Source organism: Aquarana catesbeiana, linkage group LG09, assembly GCF_042186555.1.
Source record: "Aquarana catesbeiana isolate 2022-GZ linkage group LG09, ASM4218655v1, whole genome shotgun sequence".
Taxonomy (NCBI): Eukaryota; Metazoa; Chordata; class Amphibia; order Anura; family Ranidae; genus Aquarana; species Aquarana catesbeiana.
In genome coordinates this window covers 3230035-3254037 of record NC_133332.1, presented here as the reverse complement: position 1 = coordinate 3254037, position 24003 = coordinate 3230035, and the positions used below count along the sequence as shown (strand labels likewise).

At 49.0% G+C, this 24003-nt stretch overlaps 1 protein-coding gene across 1 annotated transcript in view; it reads left to right on the top strand.

Moving 5' to 3' along the window:
* Positions 1-24003, top strand: part of LOC141107389 (connector enhancer of kinase suppressor of ras 2-like) — a gene marked incomplete in the record, with an annotated part of 546558 nt that overhangs the window by 366145 nt on the left and 156410 nt on the right. The window contains 1 exon segment of the mRNA XM_073598089.1: positions 21299-21445. Within this exon segment, the coding sequence (XP_073454190.1) occupies positions 21299-21445 (147 nt within the window).

Sequence of the window (24003 nt, the reverse complement as noted above, 5' to 3'; positions counted from 1 at the left end):
TGAGTCATCGCTAAGAATGCGCAACGCGTCCTTCACCACCCAGACTGAGTCATCGCTAAGAACGCGCAACGCGTCCTCCGCCACCCAGACTGAGTCATCGCTAAGAGCGTGCAACGCGTCCTCCGCCACCCAGACTGAGTCATCGTTAAGAGCGTGCAACGCGTCCTCCACCATCCAGACTGAGTCATCGCTAAGAGCGTGCAACGCATCCACCACCCAGACTGAGTCATCACTAAGCGTGCAACGCGTCCTCCACCACCCAGATTGAGTCATCACTAAGAATGCGCAACGCGTCCTCCACCACCCAGATGGAGTCATCGCTAAGAGCGCGCAACGCGTCCTCCGACACCCAGACTGAGTCATCGCTAAGAATGCGCAACGCGTCCTCCGCCACTCAGACTGAGTCATCGCTAAGAATGCGCAACGCGTCCTTCAGCACCCAGACTGAGTCATCACTAAGAGCGTGCGACGCGTCCTCCGCCACTCAGACTGAGTCATCACTAAGAGAGTGCAACGCGTCCTCCGCCACTCAGACTGAGTCATCGCTAAGAATGCGCAACGCGTCCTTTGCCACTCAGACTGAGTCATCGCTAAGAATGCGCAACGCGTCCTCCACCACCCAGACTGAGTCATCGCTAAGAGCGTGCAACGCGTCCTCCGCCACCCAGACTGAGTCATCGCTAAGAGCGTGCAACGCGTCCTCCGCCACCCAGATGGAGTCATCGCTAAGAATGCGCAACGCGTCCTCCGCCACTCAGACTGAGTCATCGCTAAGAGCGTGCAACGCGTCCTCCACCATCCAGACTGAGTCATCGCTAAGAATGCGCAAGGCGTCCTTCAGCACCCAGACTGAGTCATCGCTAAGAACGCGCAACGCATCTAACACCCAGACTGAGTCATCGCTAAGAGCGTGCAACGCGTCCTCCGCCACCCAGACTGAGTCATCGCTAAGAGCGTGCAACGCGTCCTCCACCACCCAGACTGAGTCATCACTAAGCGCGCAACGCGTCCTCCACCACCCAGATTGAGTCATCGCTAAGAACGCGCAACGCGTCCTCCGCCACTCAGACTGAGTCATCACTAAGAGCGTGCAACGCGTCCTCCGCCACTCAGACTGAGTCATCGCTAAGAACGCGCAACGCGTCCTTTGCCACTCAGACTGAGTCATCGCTAAGAATGCGCAACGCGTCCTCCAACACCCAGATTGAGTCATCGCTAAGAACGCGCAACGCGTCCGCCACTCAGACTGAGTCATCGCTAAGAGCGCGCAACGCGTCCTCCGACACCCAGACTGAGTCATAGCTAAGAACACGCAACACATCCTCCGCCATCCAGACTGAGTCATCGCTAAAAACACACAACGCGTCCACCACCCAGACTGAGTCATCACTAAGAATGCGCAACGCGTCTTCCACCACCCAGACTGAGTCATCGCTAAGAGCATGCAACGCGTCCTCCACCACCCAGATGGAGTCATCGCTAAGAGCGCGCAACGCGTCCTCCGACACCCAGACTGAGTCATCGCTAAGAACGCGCATCGCGTCCTCCGCCACTCAGACTGAGTCATAGCTAAGAATGCGCAACGCGTCCTTCACCACCCAGACTGAGTCATCGCTAAGAATGCGCAACGCGTCCTCCGCCACCCAGACTGAGTCATCGCTAAGAGCGTGCAACGCGTCCTCCGCCACCCAGACTGAGTCATCGTTAAGAGCGTGCAACGCGTCCTCCACCATCCAGACTGAGTCATCGCTAAGAGCGTGCAACGCATCCACCACCCAGACTGAGTCATCACTAAACGTGCAACGCGTCCTCCACCACCCAGATTGAGTCATCACTAAGAATGCGCAACGCGTCCTCCACCACCCAGATGGAGTCATCGCTAAGATTGCGCAACGCGTCCTCCGCCACTCAGACTGAGTCATCACTAAGAGAGTGCAACGCGTCCTCCGCCACTCAGACTGAGTCATCGCTAAGAATGCACAACGCGTCCTTTGCCACTCAGACTGAGTCATCGCTAAGAATGCGCAACGCGTCCTTCAACACCCAGATTGAGTCATCGCTAAGAACGCGCAACGCGTCCTCCGCCACTCAGACTGAGTCATCACTAAGAGCGTGCAACGCGTCCTCCGCCACTCAGACTGAGTCATCGCTAAGAACGCGCAACGCGTCCTCCGCCACTCAGACTGAGTCATCACTAAGAGCGTGCAACGCGTCCTCCGCCACTCAGACTGAGTCATCACTAAGAACGCGCAACGCGTCCTTTGCCACTCAGACTGAGTCATCGCTAAGAATGCGCAACGCGTCCTCCAACACCCAGATTGAGTCATCGCTAAGAATGCGCAACGCGTCCGCCTCTCAGACTGAGTCATCACTAAGAGCGCGCAACGCGTCCTCCGACACCCAGACTGAGTCATTGCTAAGAACACACAACGCGTCCTCCACCACCCAGACTGAGTCATCACTAAGAATGCGCAACGCGTCTTCCACCACCCAGACTGAGTCATCGCTAAGAGCATGCAACGCGTCCTCCACCACCCAGATGGAGTCATCGCTAAGAGCGCGCAACGCGTCCTCCGACACCCAGACTGAGTCATCGCTAAGAACGCGCAACGCGTCCTCCGCCACTCAGACTTAGTCATCGCTAAGAATGCGCAACGCGTCCTTCACCACCCAGACTGAGTCATCGCTAAGAACACGCAACGCGTCCTCCGCCACCCAGACTGAGTCATCGCTAAGAGCGTGCAACGCGTCCTCCGCCACCCAGACTGAGTCATCGTTAAGAGCGTGCAACGCGTCCTCCACCATCCAGACTGAGTCATCGCTAAGAGCGTGCAACGCATCCACCACCCAGACTGAGTCATCACTAAGCGTGCAACGCGTCCACCACCCAGATTGAGTCATCACTAAGAATGCGCAACGCGTCCTCCACCACCCAGATGGAGTCATCGCTAAGAGCGCGCAACGCGTCCTCCGACACCCAGACTGAGTCATCGCTAAGAACGCGCAACGCGTCCTCCGCCACTCAGACTGAGTCATCGCTAAGAATGCGCAACGCGTCCTTCAGCACCCAGACTGAGTCATCACTAAGAGCGTGCGACGCGTCCTCCGCCACTCAGACTGAGTCATCACTAAGAGAGTGCAACGCGTCCTCCGCCACTCAGACTGAGTCATCGCTAAGAATGCGCAACGCGTCCTTTGCCATTCAGACTTAGTCATCGCTAAGAATGCGCAACGCGTCCTCCACCACCCAGACTGAGTCATCGCTAAGAGCGTGCAACGCGTCCTCCGCCACCCAGACTGAGTCATCGCTAAGAGCGTGCAACGCGTCCTCCGCCACCCAGATGGAGTCATCGCTAAGAATGCGCAACGCGTCCTCCGCCACTCAGACTGAGTCATCGCTAAGAGCGTGCAACGCGTCCTCCACCATCCAGACTGAGTCATCGCTAAGAATGCGCAACGCGTCCTTCAGCACCCAGACTGAGTCATCGCTAAGAACGCGCAACGCATCTAACACCCAGACTGAGTCATCGCTAAGAGCGTGCAACGCGTCCTCCGCCACCCAGACTGAGTCATCGCTAAGAGCGTGCAACGCGTCCTCCACCACCCAGACTGAGTCATCACTAAGCGCGCAACGCGTCCTCCACCACCCAGATTGAGTCATCGCTAAGAACGCGCAAAGCGTCCTCCGACACTCAGACTGAGTCATCACTAAGAGCGTGCAACGCGTCCTCCGCCACTCAGACTGAGTCATCGCTAAGAACGCGCAACGCGTCCTTTGCCACTCAGACTGAGTCATCGCTAAGAATGCGCAACGCGTCCTCCAACACCCAGATTGAGTCATCGCTAAGAACGCGCAACGCGTCCGCCACTCAGACTGAGTCATCGCTAAGAGCGCGCAACGCGTCCTCCGACACCCAGACTGAGTCATAGCTAAGAACACGCAACACATCCTCCGCCATCCAGACTGAGTCATCGCTAAAAACACACAACGCGTCCTCCACCACCCAGACTGAGTCATCACTAAGAATGCGCAACGCGTCTTCCACCACCCAGACTGAGTCATCGCTAAGAGCATGCAACGCGTCCTCCACCACCCAGATGGAGTCATCGCTAAGAGCGCGCAACGCGTCCTCCGACACCCAGACTGAGTCATCGCTAAGAACGCGCATCGCGTCCTCCGCCACTCAGACTGAGTCATCGCTAAGAATGCGCAACGCGTCCTTCACCACCCAGACTGAGTCATCGCTAAGAATGCGCAACGCGTCCTCCGCCACCCAGACTGAGTCATCGCTAAGAGCGTGCAACGCGTCCTCCGCCACCCAGACTGAGTCATCGTTAAGAGCGTGCAACGCGTCCTCCACCATCCAGACTGAGTCATCGCTAAGAGCGTGCAACGCATCCACCACCCAGACTGAGTCATCACTAAGCGTGCAACGCGTCCTCCACCACCCAGATTGAGTCATCACTAAGAATGCGCAACGCGTCCTCCACCACCCAGATGGAGTCATCGCTAAGATTGCGCAACGCGTCCTCCGCCACTCAGACTGAGTCATCACTAAGAGAGTGCAACGCGTCCTCCGCCACTCAGACTGAGTCATCGCTAAGAATGCGCAACGCGTCCTTTGCCACTCAGACTGAGTCATCGCTAAGAATGCGCAACGCGTCCTTCAACACCCAGATTGAGTCATCGCTAAGAACGTGCAACGCGTCCGCCACTCAGACTGAGTCATCGCTAAGAGCGTGCAACGCGTCCTCCACCACCCAGACCGAGTCATCGCTAAGAGCACGCAACACATCCTCCGCCAGACTGGGTTATCGCTAAGAGCACGCAACGCATCCTCCGCCATCCAGACTGAGTCATCGCTAAGAACACACAACGCGTCCTCCGCCACCCAGACTGAGTCATCGCTAAGAATGCGCAACGCGTCCTCCACCACCCAGACTGAGTCATCGCTAAGAGCGTGCAACGCGTCCTCCGCCACCCAGACTGAGTCATCGCTAAGAGCGTGCAACGCGTCCTCCGCCACCCAGATGGAGTCATCGCTAAGAATGCGCAACGCGTCCTCCGCCACTCAGACTGAGTCATCGCTAAGAGCGTGCAACGCGTCCTCCACCATCCAGACTGAGTCATCGCTAAGAATGCGCAACGCGTCCTCCGCCACTCAGACTGAGTCATCGCTAAGAGCGTGCAACGCGTCCTTCAGCACCCAGACTGAGTCATCGCTAAGAACGCGCAACGCATCTAACACCCAGACTGAGTCATCGCTAAGAGCGTGCAACGCGTCCTCCGCCACCCAGACTGAGTCATCGCTAAGAGCGTGCAACGCGTCCTCCACCACCCAGACTGAGTCATCACTAAGCGTGCAACGCGTCCTCCACCACCCAGATTGAGTCATCGCTAAGAACGCGCAACGCGTCCTCCGCCACTCAGACTGAGTCATCACTAAGAGCGTGCAACGCGTCCTCCGCCACTCAGACTGAGTCATCGCTAAGCACGCGCAACGCGTCCTTTGCCACTCAGACTGAGTCATCGCTAAGAATGCGCAACACGTCCTCCAACACCCAGATTGAGTCATCGCTAAGAACGCGCAACGCGTCCGCCACTCAGACTGAGTCATCGCTAAGAGCGCGCAACGCGTCCTCCGACACCCAGACTGAGTCATAGCTAAGAACACGCAACACATCCTCCGCCATCCAGACTGAGTCATCGCTAAGAACACACAACGCGTCCTCCACCACCCAGACTGAGTCATCACTAAGAATGCGCAACGCGTCTTCCACCACCCAGACTGAGTCATCGCTAAGAGCATGCAACGCGTCCTCCACCACCCAGATGGAGTCATCGCTAAGAGCGCGCAACGCGTCCTCCGACACCCAGACTGAGTCATCGCTAAGAACGCGCATCGCGTCCTCCGCCACTCAGACTGAGTCATCGCTAAGAATGCGCAACGCGTCCTTCACCACCCAGACTGAGTCATCGCTAAGAATGCGCAACGTGTCCTCCGCCACCCAGACTGAGTCATCGCTAAGAGCGTGCAACGCGTCCTCCGCCACCCAGACTGAGTCATCGTTAAGAGCGTGCAACGCGTCCTCCACCATCCAGACTGAGTCATCGCTAAGAGCGTGCAACGCATCCACCACCCAGACTGAGTCATCACTAAGCGTGCAACGCGTCCTCCACCACCCAGATTGAGTCATCACTAAGAATGCGCAACGCGTCCTCCACCACCCAGATGGAGTCATCGCTAAGATTGCGCAACGCGTCCTCCGCCACTCAGACTGAGTCATCACTAAGAGAGTGCAACGCGTCCTCCGCCACTCAGACTGAGTCATCGCTAAGAATGCGCAACGCGTCCTCCACCACCCAGATTGCGTCATCGCTAAGAACGTGCAACGCGTCCGCCACTCAGACTGAGTCATCGCTAAGAGCGTGCAACGCGTCCTCCACCACCCAGACTGGGTCATCGCTAAGAGCACGCAACGCATCCTCCGCCATCCAGACTGAGTCATCGCTAAGAACACACAACGCGTCCTCCGCCACCCAGACTGAGTCATCGCTAAGAATGCGCAACGCGTCCTCCACCACCCAGACTGAGTCATCGCTAAGAGCATGCAACGCGTCCTCCACCACCCAGATGGAGTCATCGCTAAGAGCGCGCAACGCGTCCTCCGACACCCAGACTGAGTCATCGCTAAGAACGCGCAACGCGTCCTCCGCCACTCAGACTGAGTCATCGCTAAGAGCGTGCAACGCGTCCTCCACCACCCAGACTGAGTCATCGCTAAGAACGCGCAACGCGTCCTCCGCCACTCAGACTGAGTCATCGCTAAGAGCGTGCAACGCGTCCTCCACCACCCAGACTGAGTCATCGCTAAGAGCGTGCAACGCGTCCTCCACCACCCAGATGGAGTCATCGCTAAGAGCATGCAACGCGTCCTCCGCCACCCAGGCTGAGTCATCGCTAAGAACGCACAACGCGTCCACCACCCAGACTGAGTCATCGCTAAGAATGCGCGACGCGTCTTCCACCACCCAAACTGAGTCATCGCTAGGAGTGTGCAACGCATCTACCACCCAGAGTCATTGCTAAGATTGCGTGACGCGCCCCTCGCCATCCAGAGTCATCGCTAAGAACGCTCAACGCGAGATAAGTTTGTGATCAGTGGGGAGTTTCTGCTCTCTGGAAGACACAGGAAGGATTCTGCTTTGTGTGAGCTGCCCGCCTACCAGCATGCAGGAAAAGAAAGTAATGGGGGGTGGGGCTTGAGTACAGTGAGTGATAACATAAGAGCTTGTATCCTCCATTGTTCCTGGTCATTGTCCGGAGCGGACCGGATAAATTCTGGGGGGAATTCTGTACAATCCAATGTATGGGCTCTTCCCGGAATTCCGGCCGTGTTGGCGATTTCTGGATGTAAATATCGGCTCGTCTTTAATTAAAACTCCAGAACGTTTTTCACGTCTTCCTCCCCGCGATCCGTCGGAGAATATTAAAACACGTTTACAGTTATGGCTCGATAATGGCCGCCATTATTTGTGTCTGTGTAGATGGCGGGAGACGGTGGGGGGTCGGGGGCTGGGAACATTATTAAAAGAGATAATTCACCTTGTTTAGTCGACATCCGAAAATCACCGCCGACAACAGGAAACCGCCAGGCCGCCCGCTCCCGAGGGGTTTGTTATATATTTAGCTAGGCTGAAAAAAAATTATCGCTGTTTGAGTAGACAAAAAAAAAAAAAGATAGAATAGGAAAGGGTTAAATCTGACCTTGGCCCCTCCCCCTCCAGTCTTGCACAGTTGTACCGGCTCCTCTCCTGGACTGAAATAGATTTCACTGCACACTGTGAGCTTCTCACAATGTGCATTAGAAGATAGAGCCCGCCTCATTTCCTGGCAGGGGGACGTCTATCGTCATCTAGCTCTTTCCTCCTCAGCCTGACTGGGGAGGAACCAGAGAAGGCTGAGGAGGGGGAGAGGAGCACACAATGGTTGGAGGAGAAGGTGGGGAATGTCCACCAATGAGCACACAGTGGTTGGAGAAGGCGGGGAATGTCCACCAATGAGCACACAGTGGTTGGAGGAGAAGGCGGGGAATGTCCACCAATGAGCACACAGTGGTTGGAGGAGAAGGTGGGGAATGTCCGCCAATGAGCACACAGTGGTTGGAGGAGAAGGTGGGGAATGTCCACCAATGAGCACACAGTGGTTGGAGGAGAAGGCGGGGAATGTCCACCAATGAGCACACGGTGGTTGGAGGAGAAGGCGGGGAATGTCCGCCAATGAGCACACAGTGGTTGGAGGAGAAGGTGGGGAATGTCCGCCAATGAGCACACAGTGGTTGGAGGAGAAGGTGGGGAATGTCCGCCAATGAGCACACAGTGGTTGGAGGAGAAGGTGGGGAATGTCCGCCAATGAGCACACAGTGGTTGGAGGAGAAGGTGGGGAATGTCCGCCAATGAGCACACAGTGGTTGGAGGAGAAGGCAGGGAATGTCCACCAATGAGCACACAGTGGTTGGAGGAGAAGGTGGGGAATGTCCGCCAATGAGCACACAGTGGTTGGAGGAGAAGGCGGGGAATGTCCACCAATGAGCACACAGTGGTTGGAGGAGAAGGTGGGGAATGTCCGCCAATGAGCACACAGTGGTTGGAGGAGAAGGTGGGGAATGTCCGCCAATGAGCACACAGTGGTTGGAGGAGAAGGCGGGGAATGTCCACCAATGAGCACACGGTGGTTGGAGGAGAAGGCGGGGAATGTCCACCAATGAGCACACGGTGGTTGGAGGAGAAGGCGGGGAATGTCCACCAATGAGCACACAGTGGTTGGAGGAGAAGGCGGGGATGGTCCACCAATGAGCACACAGTGGTGGGAGGAGAAGGCGGGGAATGTCCACCAATGAGCACACAGTGGTTGGAGGAGAAGGCGGGGAATGTCCACCAATGAGCACACAGTGGTTGGAGGAGAAGGCGGGGAATGTCCACCAATGAGCACACAGTGGTTGGAGGAGAAGGTGGGGAATGTCCACCAATGAGCACACAGTGGTTGGAGGAGAAGGCGGGGAATGTCCACCAATGAGCACACAGTGGTTAGAGGAGAAGGCGGGGAATGTCCACCAATGAGCACACAGTGGTTGGAGGAGAAGGCGGGGAATGTCCACCAATGAGCACACAGTGGTTGGAGGAGAAGGCAGGGAATGTCCACCAATGAGCACACAGTGGTGGGAGGAGAAGGCGGGGAATGTCCACCAATGAGCACACAGTGGTTGGAGGAGAAGGCGGGGAATGTCCACCAATGAGCACACAGTGGTTGGAGGAGAAGGCGGGGAATGTCCACCAATGAGCACACAGTGGTTGGAGGAGAAGGCGGGGAATGTCCACCAATGAGCACACAGTGGTTGGAGGAGAAGGCGGGGAATGTCCACCAATGAGCACACAGTGGTTGGAGGAGAAGGCGGGGAATGTCCACCAATGAGCACACAGTGGTTGGAGGAGAAGGAGAGGAATGTACACCAATGAGCACACAGTAGTTGGAGGAGAAGGCGGGGAATGTCCACCAATGAGCACACAGTGGTTGGAGGAGAAGGCGGGGAATGTCCACCAATGAGCACACAGTGGTTGGAGGAGAAGGCGGGGAATGTCCACCAATGAGCACACAGTGGTTGGAGGAGAAGGAGAGGAATGTACACCAATGAGCACACAGTAGTTGGAGGAGAAGGCGGGGAATGTCCACCAATGAGCACACAGTGGTTGGAGGAGAAGGCGGGGAATGTCCACCAATGAGCACACAGTGGTTGGAGGAGAAGGTGGGGGAATGTCCACCAATGAGCACACAGTGGTTGGAGGAGAAGGCGGGGAATGTCCACCAATGAGCACACAGTGGTTGGAGAAGGCGGGGAATGTCCACCAATGAGCACACAGTGGTTGGAGGAGAAGGAGAGGAATGTCCACCAATGAGCACACAGTGGTTGGAGGAGAAGGCGGGGAATGTCTACCAATGAGCACACAGTCGTCATCTAGCTCTTTCCTCCTCAGCCTGACTGGGGAGGAACCAGAGAAGGCAAACATAAGTAGATCAAAGTTCAGCTCTGTTAATATTATTTTTTGGAAGGAAAGGTTTGCAGTCCTTTGTTATATATATATATTGCCAAAATGTTTATTTTACTATTGGATAGAGTAGGAAAAGGGTTAAACTATTGTCGGTTTATTTATTTTTTACTGTCTATGTCCCTTTAGGGAGATTTCCTTTCACTTCCTGTCCTGGAAACACAACAGGAAGTGAAAGGACACCTCTATAAAGCGAGAAGAATTGCCACCAGAACTGGTGTCCCCCTTCAAAGATTTTTCTTCCGTTCCTGCTCTGGTGACAACTATAACATTTTGAGGCTTTCCATCACTTTGTGTCTCAATGACTGTGGTCACAGTTAGAGAGGCTAAATCTCCCTAATGGGGACACAGACAGCTATAACCCTTCCAAGCAAAAAAATATGTATTTTTTTTTACTTTAGATACATTTTAAGATAATTGTATTATACATTTTATATATACAGTGTATCCGGAAAGTATTGACAGCGCTTCACTTTTTCCACATATTGTTATGTACATAAGTATCACAGGCTCCTCCCATGTACATAAGTATCACAGGCTCCTCCCATGTACATAAGTATCACAGGCTCCTCCCATGTACATAAGTATCACAGGCTCCTCCCATGTACATAAGTATCACAGGCTCCTCCCATGTACATAAGTATCACAGCCTTTGCTCAATACTTTGGTGAAGCTCCTTTGGCACCAATTACAGCCTCAAGTCTTGTTGAGTATGAGGCTACAAGCTTGGCACACCTATTTTTGGGCAGTTTCTCCCATTTTTCTTTGTAGGACCTCTCAAGCTCCATCAGGTTGGATGGGGAACATCGGTGCACAGCCATGTTCAGATCTCTCCAGAGGTGTTCAATCGGGTTCAAGTCTGGGCTCTGGCTGGGCCACTCGGGGACATTCACAGAGTTGTCCCGTAGCCACTCCTTTGTTATCTTAGCTGTGTGCTTAGGGTGGTTGTCCTGTTGGAAGATGAACCTTCGCCACATATCTGAGGTCCAGAGCGCTCTGGAGAAGGTTTTCATTAAAGACGTCTCTGTACATTGCTGCATTCATCTTTCCCTCCATCCTGACTAGTCTCCTAGTTCCTGCTGCTGAAAAACATTCCCACAGCATGATGCTGCCACCACCATGCTTCACTGTAGGGATGGTATTGGTCAGGTGATGAGCGGTGCCTGGTTTCCTCCAGACATGACGCTTGGTATTCAGGCCAAAGCGTTCAATCTTTGTTTCATCAGACCAGAGAATTTTGTTTCTCATGGTCTTAGAGACCTTTTGGCAAACTCCAGGTGGGCTGTCATGTGCCTTTTACTGAGGAGTAACCTCCGTCTGGCCACTCTACCATACAGGTCTGACTGGTGGAAATGGTGAAGTGCTGCAGAGATGGTTGTTCTTCTGGAAGGTTCTCCTCTCTCCACAGAGAAACGCTGGAGCTCTATCAGAGTGACCATCGGGTTCTTGGTCACCTCCCTGACTAAGATCCCCAAGGACCCCCCCCAGCGATCGCTCAGTTTGGCCAGGCGGCCCGCTCTAGGAAGAGTCCCGGTGGTTTCAAACTTCTTTCATTTACAGATGATGGAGGCCACTGTGCTCATTGGGACCTTCAATGCTGCAGAAATGTTTCTGTACCCTTCCCCCGATCTGTACCTCCATACAATCCTGTCTCGGAGGTCTACAGACAATTCCTTGGACTTCATGGCTTGGTTTGTGCTCTGACATGCACTGTTACCTGTGAGACCTTCAAAAAACATAAAACGCACTGCAAAACGTGACTGAAAAACGAATTGAGCACAGCCGCATAGATGTGAACCTAGACTTATAGAGGGACAACAGAGCTCAGCAGAAGTCATTTAAATCAGCCCATTATAGGAGAGAGGTGGGGGGTGAATTTGATAGTTATGGTGTAAAAAGTAAGAGAACAAAGACACGAGGATGAGCTGCCCGCAGCTATACACACACACACACACACGCAATTATACACGCGCAACTTTTATGTCAAGAACATAACTACATTATTGATATTATTGTCACATTCTGTATTGTAATATTTCTCTTGTAATTTTGTTATTTTATTATTCAATCCATTTTGAGTTCTTACCCAAGACTTGCTATTTTGGATTTTTCTCACCAATTTAAGTTTACAGAATAACATAAAAACATCAGAAGAAGCAGATTCTTCAGCTGGATAGTATTTTGTTACCATCAGCTGACACCCACTTAATGCCAAATATCATAGGCACATCTATATTTCTATATGAAAAGAGGATACAACCTGAAAACCAGCATATTGTTTAGCAGAATGAATTTATGATTTGTTAGACACCAAACATGACAAAGTTTTTATGCATATCTCTCTTAGGAGGACTAATGGGACTTATTACCCCTCTGAACCTTGTAATACACACTGTATTGCCAAAAGTATTGGGACGCCTGCCTTTATACACACACATGAACTTTAATGGCATCCCGGTCTTAGTCCATACAGTTCAATATTGGGTTGGCCCACCCTTTGCAGCTATAACAGCTTCAACTCTTCTGGGAAGGCTGTCCACAAGGTTTAGGAGTGTGTCTATGGGAATGGTTGACCCTTCTTCTAGAAGCGCATTTGTGCAGTCAGGCAATAATGTTGGACGAGAAGGCCTGGTCCCCAGTCTCCGCTCTTATTCATCCCAATGGTGTTCTATTGGGTTGAGGTCAGGACTCTGTGCAGGCCAGTCAAGTTCCTCCACCCCAAACTCGCTCATCCATGTCTTTATGGACCTTAGTCAAGTTCCTCCACCCCAAACTCCCTCATCCATGTCTTCATGGACCTTAGTCAAGTTCCTCCACCCCAAACTCCCTCATCCATGTCTTCATGGACCTTAGTCAAGTTCCTCCATCCCAAACTCGTTCATCCATGTCTTCATGGACCTTAGTCAAGTTCCTCCACCCCAAACTACCTCATCCATGTCTTCATGCACCTTAGTCAAGTTCATCCACACCAAACTCCCTCATCCGTGTCTTCATGGACCTTAGTCAAGTTCTTCCACCCAAACTCACTCATCCATGTCTTCATGGGCCTTAGTCAAGTTCCTCCACCCCAAACTCCCTCATCCATGTCTTCATGGACCTTAGTCAAGTTCCTCCATTCCAAACTCACTCATCCATGTCTTTATGGACCTTAGTCAAGTTCCTCCACCCCAAACTCCCTCATCCATGTCTTCATGCACCTTAGTCAAGTTCCTCCATCCCAAACTCACTCATCCATGTCTTTATGGACCTTAGTCAAGTTCCTCTACCCCAAACTCCCTCATCCATGTCTTCATGCACCTTAGTCAAGTTCCTCCACCCCAAACTCCCTCATCCATGTCTTCATGGACCTTAGTTAAGTTCCTACACTCAAACTCACTCATCCATGTCTTCATGGACCTTAATCAAGTTCCTTCACCCCAAACTTGCTCATCCATCTCTTTATGGACCTTACTGAATTTCAAGCCACAAGGTTAGAAGTGGCTGATCTGTGTCAGACCTTTATAAACACAGTAAGGTCCATGAATATCCCCCCTCCCCCGGGATATTCATGATTATTTCATCTCTGAGCCAACATCTCAGTCCAGGAAATGAGTGATGACCCTGGATGATGCCTGAACAAAGATGGTGCCGTGCTTCCGGCAGGTAAAGGCATTGTAGTGGGATCTTGGTATTACAAAGACACATTACTGAGCATTCTGTAGTTTAAATTGAAAAATGTATCTGATGATAGGTCCTCTTTAAGTTCTAATAACCCCTAAAAATAAAATGGATGATTAATTTTGTACTTCCCCCGTCTCTTCCTTTCTGTTTTGTGGCCCTCTAAGCGCGTTGTACACCTGAGTGGCGGCAGACCGCGGTGCGATACAAACTCTCGGTATCTAGGCCACCGGTGACGCTTTGTTTGCAGGCAGAGAGGAATGTTCAGCAAGGATTTTATGGCGGCCTAATTGGGAGATAATCGCATTTCCATCGTTGTCTCGTTAAGCTCCCGGCTGTATTTTTGGAGATATTTACCCGAATTAATGTATAAGGTGATTCCAGGTCCGCATAGAACGCCGGCGGCGGCGAGCGATGCCGCTGAATTATTACTGAACTCGGGGACCGCCAGACGCAAAAGGGATTATGTAGCTCAGGAGGAGCGAGGACGGAACGCAAACACTTTTATCTGGATGAACAGATCCCCCGATCGCTCCGAGTGATACATTCTAATATGATGGCGGATGGAAGACACCGCGAGCTTTACGAGCGCCGAGAACCCTCCGCCAGACGCAACTTCACATCGTGTAATATATGTGTCCGGACTGTCCAGTCCCCGGTCATGTATTATATATATCTATGTAATACACCCCCAGAAATATTACTACATAAATACATACACGGCGGTGACAGTGTCGGGCTGGCGGTAATTTTGTATATAGAAATACATAAGAAATATATAAATAATTTATAAGAATTTATGAATTTTTTAGTTTATTATTTCATAAGAAATAATAAACACTTAATACATAATAAATATTATTATTATTGCATTTACTCTGTATTTATTTAATATGCATTTATTTTTTATTATTTTTATTATTATTTTATTATTACATACATAATAAATAATACATATTATTACATATACAGTGCTGTGAGAGTGTCGGGCTGGTGGTTAATTTGTATGTATGAATACATAAGAAATAATAAATACAGTGCATAAATATGACATAAGAAATAATAAACACATGACAATAAAATAAATAAATACATAGTAAATAATATTATTATTATTATTGCATTTATATGTATTATTTATTTAATATGCATTTTTTTTATTAATAAAATGATTATAAAATACGTAATTAATAAAAAAACATAATATTACATATTCAATACTATAGTACATACATGGTGCAATAATGGCAGTGCTGTGAGAGTGTTGGGCTGGCAGTTATTTTGTATATATAAATACATAATAAATAATAAACACATAAATAATACATAAGAAATAATAAACACACCATAATAAAATAAATAAATGAATACATAATAAATATTATTATTATTACATTTATTGTGTATTTATTTAATATGCATTTATTTTTTATTATTATTAATATTAAATACATAATAAATAAATAATACATAGTATTACATATACAGTAATATAGTGACAGTGATGTGAGAGTGTGGGGCTGTCCTTTAATTTGTATACATAAATACATAACCCTTCATTCCTTACCTCACCCCCCACTACCCCCACCCACCTCCTTGCTTACCGCTCAACAGATTGCCAACCATTTCAAAAGCAAAATCCACGCAATTCGCGAGAAGATATCCAACATTCAACTTCCTCCCCTACCCAACACATCAGGTCCAACACCACACTCAATACTCTCCTCCTTCTGCCCAGTTACCACCGATGAAGTTGATAAACTCCTCTCCATGGCCCACCTCACCACCTGTCCCCTGGACCCTGTCCCCTCACAATTACTGCGACCACCTTCCCGCTATATCCTCAACTCCCAAACCCACATTTTCAACCTCTCCCTCTGCTCCAGCACCTTTCCTTCCCCGCTCAAACATGCACTGGTTACCCTCATACTTAGAAAACCCTCACTAGACCCCACACGTTTGAATAACTTAAGACCCATCTCCCTACTTCCATTTGCCTCCAAGCTCATCGAACGCCTTGTCCACGACCGAATGAGTCGCTACCTCACGGACAACAACCTTCTCAACCCCCTACAGCCTGGCTTCCATCCACAGCATTCCACTGAAACTGCCCTACTAAAACTCACCAATGATCTACTAACTGCTAAAACCAATGGCCATTACTCCATACTCATACTCTTAGACCTCTCTGCTGCCTTCCACACAGTTGTCCACCTGCTCCTCCTCAGAAAATTACACTCCCTTGGCCTCCGTAATTCTGCTTTATCCTGGTTCTCCTCCTACCTATCTCAGCGCAGTTTCAGTGTCGCAACTTCACCTCCTCCGCTCCTCTTCCTCTTTCTGTTGGCGTACCCCAAGGCTCCATCCTTAGGCCCCTCTTATTCTCACTCTATACCTCTTCTCTGGGCCAGTTGATAACCTCTTATGGCTTCCAATACCACCTCTACGCCGATGACACACAGATCTATCTCTCCACTCCTCAACTCACTCCATCGATCTCCTCACGGATCTCAAACTTACTGAATGACATATCGGTATGGATGTCACACCACTTCCTCAAACTCAATCCTTCTAAAACTGAGCTTGTTATATTTCCTCCTTCACGGTCCCCCCCCCATGACTTTACAATTAAGATCAACAACACAACCACTGGTCCCTCCACAGATGCCAGGGTCCTGGTTGTAATCCTTGACTTTGACCTCTCCTTCAGCCCCCACATCCAATCACTGGCTAAATCCTGCCGCCTTAACCTCCGCAACATCTCCAGAATTCCACCCTTCCTGACTAATGACACCACAAAGCAACTTATTCACTCCTTGATTATTTCCCGCATTGACTACGGCAACTCTCTCCTTAATGGCCGACCCTTACACAGGCTCCTCCCCCCTTCAGTCTATTATGAATGCTGCTACTAGACTAATACACCTCACTAATCGATCCGTGACTGCTGCCCCTCTCTGCCAATCCCTTCACTGGCTTCCCCTCCCCCACCGTATAAAATTCTAAATACTAACCACAACATACAAGGCCATCCACAACATCTCCCCCATCTACATCACCAACCTCATCTACAGATATCGCCCAAATCGCCTCCTCCGCTCCTCCCAGGACCTCCTACTCTCTTTTTTTTTTTTTTGAAAGCCTATGGCGTGCAAAACACACCCAAAAACTTCACCCGGTGCATAAAAAATGTGCACACACATAAGGAGTGCTCACAAAAAAGTGCCACGGGTACACAAGACGTGCCAATTCCCTGATCCCCCGGGGCGTTAGGCTCCTGCGGGGACAAAGGTACTTACAATGGTCTATCTGGCCGAAACCAGACAGACCCCGTTCTCTGGAGGGCCTGCCGAGACAGGACCCACCCAAGTACTAGGTGGGGCTCCCCCGAAGGGAGACCCCATGAGAGAGGGCGAACTAAGCCAAAAGGCCATGTCCACCCCTTCCCAAGACTTTCAGGGCTGGCCCGAGGACCCGCATCCTTACTCATCACACAGTGAGACAAACGTGGACCTCCTACTCTCTAGCTCCCTTGTTACCTCCTCTCATACTCACCTTCAGGACTTCTCCAGAGCCTCTCCCATCCTCTGGAACTCCCTGCCCCGGTATATCCGATCAGCCCCTAACCTGTCCACCTTTAGCAGATCCATGAAAACTCACTTATTCAGGGAAGCCTATCCCACACCCACCTAACAACTGTCCCCGAGCCACCCCCATCAAATCATTCCCCGCATCTATTACCTTTTCTACCACCACCCCCTCCCTTTAGAATGTAAGCTCTACGAGCCGGGCCCTCCTGTCCCTTCTGTATTGAACTGTAATTGTGCTGTCCCCCCTCTACATTGTAACGCGCTGCGTAAACTGTTGGCCCTATATTAATAGTGTATAATAATAATAACTAACACATAATAAATACAGTATCTCACAAAAGTAAGTACACCCCTCAGTGACATTCGTGTAAATCTTTTCTTCTATCTTTTCATGTGACAACACTGAAGAAATGACACTTGTCTACAATGTAAAGTAGTGAGTGTACAGCTTGTATAACAGTGTAAATTTGCTGTCCCCGCAAAATAACTCAACATACAGCCATTAATGTCTAAACCGCTGACAACAAAAGTCAGTACACCCCTAAGTGAAAATCTCCAAATTGGGCCCAAAGTGTCAATATTTTGTGTGGCCACCATTATTTTCCAGCACTGCCTTAACCCTCTTGGGCATGGAGGCCACCAGAGCTTCACAGGTTGTCACTGGAGTCCTCTTCCCCTCCTCCATGATGACATCACAGAGCTGGTGGATGTTAGAGACCTTGCGCTCCTCCACCTTCCGTTTGAGGATGTCCCACAGATGATCAATAGGGTTTAGGTCTGGAGACATGCTTGGCCAGTCCATCACCTTTACCCTCAGCTTCTTTAGCAAGGCAGTGGTGGTCTTGGAGGTGTGTTTGGGGTGGTTATCATGTTGGAATACTGCCCTGCGGTCCAGTCTCTGAAGGGAGGGGATCATGCTCTGCTTCAGTATATCACAGTACATGTTGGCATTCATGGTTCCCTCAATGATCTGTAGCTCCCCAGTGCCGGCAGCTCTCATGCAGCCCCAGACCATGACACTCCCACCACCATGCTTGACTGTAGACAAGACACACTTGTCTTTGTCCTCCTCACCTGGTTGCCCCCACACACGCTTGTCACCATCTGAACCAAATACGTTTATCTTGGTCTCATCAGACCACAGGACATGGTTCCAGTAATCCATGTCCTTAGTCTGCTTGTCTTCAGCTAACTGTTTGTGGTCTTTCTTGTACATCATCTTTAGAAGAGGCATCCTTCTGTGATGACAGCCATGCAGACCAATTTGATGCAGTGTGCGGCGTATGGTCTGAGCACTGACAGGCTGACCCCCCACCCCTACAACCTCTGCAGCAATGCTGGCAGCACTCATACGTCTATTTCCCAAAGACAACCTCTGGATATGACGCTGAGCACGTGACCTCAACTTCTTTGGTGGACCATGGCGAGGCCTGTTCTGAGGGGAACCTGTCCTGTTATACCGCTGTATGGTCTTGGCCACCGTGCTGCAGCTCAGTTTCAGGGTCTTGGCTATCTTCTTATAGCCTAGGCCATCTTTATGTAGAGCAACAATTTTTTTTATCAGATCCTCAGAGAGTTCTTTGCCATGAGGTGCCATGTTGAACTTCCAGTGACCAGTATGAGAGAGTGAGAGCGATAACACCAAATTTAACACACCTGCTCCCCATTCACACCTGAGACCCTGTAACACTAACGAATCACATGACACCGGGGAGGGAAAATGGCTAATTGGGCCCAATTTGGAGATTTTCACTTAGGGGTGTACTGACTTTTGTTGCCAGCGGTTTAGACATTAATGGCTGTGTGTTGAGTTATTTTGAGGGGACAGCAAATTTACACTGTTATACAAGCTGTACACTCACTACTTTACATTGTAGACAAGTGTCATTTCTTCAGTGTTGTCACATGAAAAGATAGAAGAAAAGATTTACACAAATGTCACTGAGGGGTGTACTTACTTTTGTGAGATACTGTAAATACATAGATAATAAATAAGAAATAATAAACACATAATAATAAAATAAATACAGAATAAATATTATTATTATTCTTATTGCATTCATTATGTATTTATTTCATATGCATTTATTTTTTATTATTTTCATCATTATAATTATTATTAAATGCATAATAGAAATAATAAATACATAAATAATTCATAAGAAATAATAATCACATAATAAAGTAAATACATAATAAATAGTATTAGTATTATTATTAGATTCATTATGTATTATTTATTTAATATACATTTGCTTTTTTATTATTTTTTGTTATTAAAAATATTATTAAATAAATAAATAATACATAATATTACATATAGAGTACTATAGTACATACACGGTGCAATAAAGCTGGTCCTGTGAGAATATCGGGCTGGCGGTTATTTTGTATATATATACATAATAATTACATAACTAATACATAAGAAATAATAAACACATAATAATAATAATACAATAAATATATAAATAAATATTATTATTATTACATGTAATGTATTATGTATTTATTTAATATGCCTTTAGTTTTTATAATTTTTATTATCAATATTATTATATAGATAATAAATGATACATAATATTACATATACAGTACTATAGTGACAGTGATGTGAGAGTGTGGGACTGTGCTTTACTTTGTTACTTTGTATACATAAATACATAACTAATACATAATAATAGTAAAAATAATAATGAATGAATAATGCATAATAAATACATATACAGGTGTTGGTGATGTGAGAATGTTGGGCTGTTGGTTACATTGTATATATACTGTAAATAAATAATAATAATACTAATAATAATTATCTAATATATAAATATTACATATGGAGTATGATGGTGAATGTGATGGGAGAGTATGAGGCTGTCAGTTACTTTGTATTCAAAAGGCTGCTTTCACACTTCCTCGTTCCAAAAACGTGATACATTTTTGCAACATGTTTACCACGTTTTGTGTCTCTGCCCCTCCCACAATGGGGAGATTTCCTGCAGTAGTTTGTGTCTCTGCCCCTCCCACAATGGGGAGATTTCCTGCAGTAGTTTGTGTCTCTGCCCCTCCCACAATGGAGAGATTTCCTGCAGTAGTTTGTGTCTCTGCCCCTCCCACAATGGAGAGATTTCCTGCAGTAGTTTGTGTCTCTGCCCCTCCCACAATGGAGAGATTTCCTGCAGTAGTTTGTGTCTCTGCCCCTCCCACAATGGGGAGATTTCCTGCAGTAGTTTGTGTCTCTGCCCCTCCCACAATGGAGAGATTTCCTGCAGTAGTTTGTGTCTCTGCCCCTCCCACAATGTGGAGATTTCCTGCAGTAGTTTGTGTCTCTGCCCCTCCCACAATGGGGAGGTTTCCTGCAGTAGTTTGTGTCTCTGCCCCTCCCACAATGGAGAGATTTCCTGCAGTAGTTTGTGTCTCTGCCCCTCCCACAATGGAGAGATTTCCTGCAGTAGTTTGTGTCTCTGCCCCTCCCACAATGGGGAGATTTCCTGCAGTAGTTTGTGTCTCTGCCCCTCCCACAATGGAGAGATTTCCTGCAGTAGTTTGTGTCTCTGCTCCTCCCACAATGGAGAGATTTCCTGCAGTAGTTTGTGTCTCTGCCCCTCCCACAATGGAGAGATTTCCTGCAGTAGTTTGTGTCTCTGCCCCTCCCACAATGGGGAGATTTCCCTGCAGTAGTTTGTGTCTCTGCCCCTCCCACAATGGGGAGATTTCCCTGCAGTAGTTTGTGTCTCTGCCCCTCCCACAATGGGGAGATTTCTCTGCCATTACTTGGCATTGTGTTGGCTGTAGTGGTTGCGGGGTGGGGGGGGGGGGGATTCTGATGTCCTCAGAGATAGAAGAGATCATAAGCAATTTTGCTCGCTGGAATTGTTTGGTGGTGATTTGTTACATTTGGTTGTACAGATTCCAGAGATGATGATTGGTCCGGTTTGTGTCTCTCCAGGTTGGTTGGCAATTAAAAAACTTGGTGAACGCATTGAGAGAAGATCCCAGTGGGGTGATCCTGACCCTGAAGAAGAGACCTCAGAACACTCTGGCATCGGCACCCGCACTCCTGAAGAACGTCAGATGGAAACCACTTGCACTTCAGGTAAGTGTGATGGTCTGCAGAGCGTCCACCCCAATGTCCTCAGGGACTATTTATGTGATATATGAGAATGCAGCCTATCCAGTCACTAGAGAGCGATGACATCACTGAGAATGCAGCCTATCCAGTCACTAGAGAGCGATGACATCACTGAGAATGCAGCCTATCCAGTCACTAGAGAGCGATGACATCACTGAGAATGCAGCCTATCCAGTCACTAGAGAGCGATGACATCACTGAGAGAATGCAGCCTATCCAATCACTAGAGAGCGATGACATCACTGAGAATGCAGCCTATCCAGTCACTAGAGAGCGATGACATCACTGAGAATGCAGCCTATCCAGTCACTAGAGAGCGATGACATCACTGAGAATGCAGCCTATCCAATCATTAGAGAGTGATGACATCACTGAGAATGCAGCCTATCCATTCACTAGAGAGCGATGACATCACTGAGAATGCAGCCTATCCAGTCACTAGAGAGCGATGACATCACTGAGAATGCAGCCTATCCAATCATTAGAGAGTGATGACATCACTGAGAATGCAGCCTATCCATTCACTAGAGAGCGGTGACATCACTGAGAATGCAGCCTATCCAATCATTAGAGAGCGGTGACATCACTGAGAATGCAGCCTATCCAATCATTAGAGAGCGGTGACATCACTGAGAATGCAGCCTATCCAATCACTAGAGAGCGGTGACATCACTGAGAATACAGCCTATCCAATCACTAGAGAGCGGTGACATCACTGAGAATACAGCCTATCCAATCACTAGAGAGCGGTGACATCACTGAGAATACAGCCTATCCATTCACTAGAGAGCGATGACATCACTGAGAATGCAGCCTATCCAATCACTAGAGAGCGGTGACATCACTGAGAATGCAGCCTATCCATTCACTAGAGAGTGATGACATCACTGAGAATGCAGCCTATCCATTCACTAGAGAGCAATGACATCACTGAGAATGCAGCCTATCCATTCACTAGAGAGCAGTGAAGAATGAAGGCAAAAGGGGGTTCAACCCACTACTAGTAAGGTGGGCTTAATAAAGGGGGTCCAAACTGCTACTAGCAAGGTGGACCTAATAAAAGGGGGTCCAACCCACTACTAGCAAGGTGGGCTTAATAAAGGGGGGTCCAACCCGCTACTAGCAAGGTGGACCTAATAAAGGGGGTCCAACCTACTACTAGCAAGGTGGGCCTAATAAAGGGGGTCCAACCCGCTACTAGCAAGGTGGACCTAATAAAAGGGGGTCCAACCCACTACTAGCAAGGTGGGCTTAATAAAGGGGGTCCAACCCGCTACTAGCAAGGTGGACCTAATAAAGGGGGTCCAACCTACTACTAGCAAGGTGGGCTTAATAAAGGGGGTCCAACCCGCTACTAGCAAGGTGCACCTAATAAAGGGGGTCCAACCCGCTACTAGCAAGGTGCACCTAATAAAGGGGGTCCAACCCGGTACTAGTCAGGTGGACCTAATAAAGCGGCCGGCGAGTGTATATTATTTAGTGACTATAATGAATTACTGTTCATATTAAAGATGGCGTCTGCCACCCTGAGGAGGTACACTGTGATAGGACCACCTCCCGCATCCTTTGAGGACGTCTCTCTAAGTCTAATTATCTAAACGTTGGGTCTGTGGTGTCATCTTCGTGGCATTTCCCATAAGACTGATGAATGTTTGAAGTGCAGAAAACGATCACCCTGCATGGAAATGAATTGAGAAGGCGAGTCTTTTCGGCGGAGATTTGTGTATGTTTTCTTTGTGGCGCGGTGCTCTCAGCGGGGTGCCCGCGATTAATCTTTAATTCCCTCAGAATACGGGACGCGTTTATACTTTGGCAACCTGAACATATCAAACGGCTAAATATAGCGCGGGATTAAGAAATCCTTTTTATAGTTTCTGCAGCTGGAGCCGAATTTACCAATTGTGTGGGCGGAAGACAAGCGAAATGTCCTGCAGTGTCTGGAGCCAAGATTGCGCTCGGCATCTGAAGGATTTTTTTCGGTGGAAATGTCATTATTTGGGGTCTTCACCTTTCGCTATGACTGAATAAAGAGCGCCTGTTTATCTCCTGATAGGAAACCCGTGTCATTTCACCAATGAGATTAAATTGTGGGGGGGGGGGGGTTCCTTTCTGGGAGATAGACGCCTTTGTTCCGTTGTCTGTTTACCGCCTCGTTCTATTGCGTTGCTAGACGTTCGTCGTGCTGTGAGCTTTTATGCCTGGAGCTGTCAGACTGCCAAGCAACGCTGCATAAAATAGATTTGTGCAGATAATAGAAAAGCAACAAGCAATCCCTAGACCAGTTAACAAAACCTGTCCATGCATAGGAGGTTTTAATTATTCCTTCAGCTCAGTTATTCCAGTTTCTAAGACATCGAGTTATTGGAGTATTTTTTTAAGGCTCAACCGACATTTATCCAAAAGGCCGGATCGATAGGAAGGAAGTATTACGGAGCAGGGCTAGGTCTACGAATGGGAGGTAGACTAGAGATCCACCAACAGAGGGTGCTAGAGTGGAGGAACAGTGATATGAGTAATGCCAA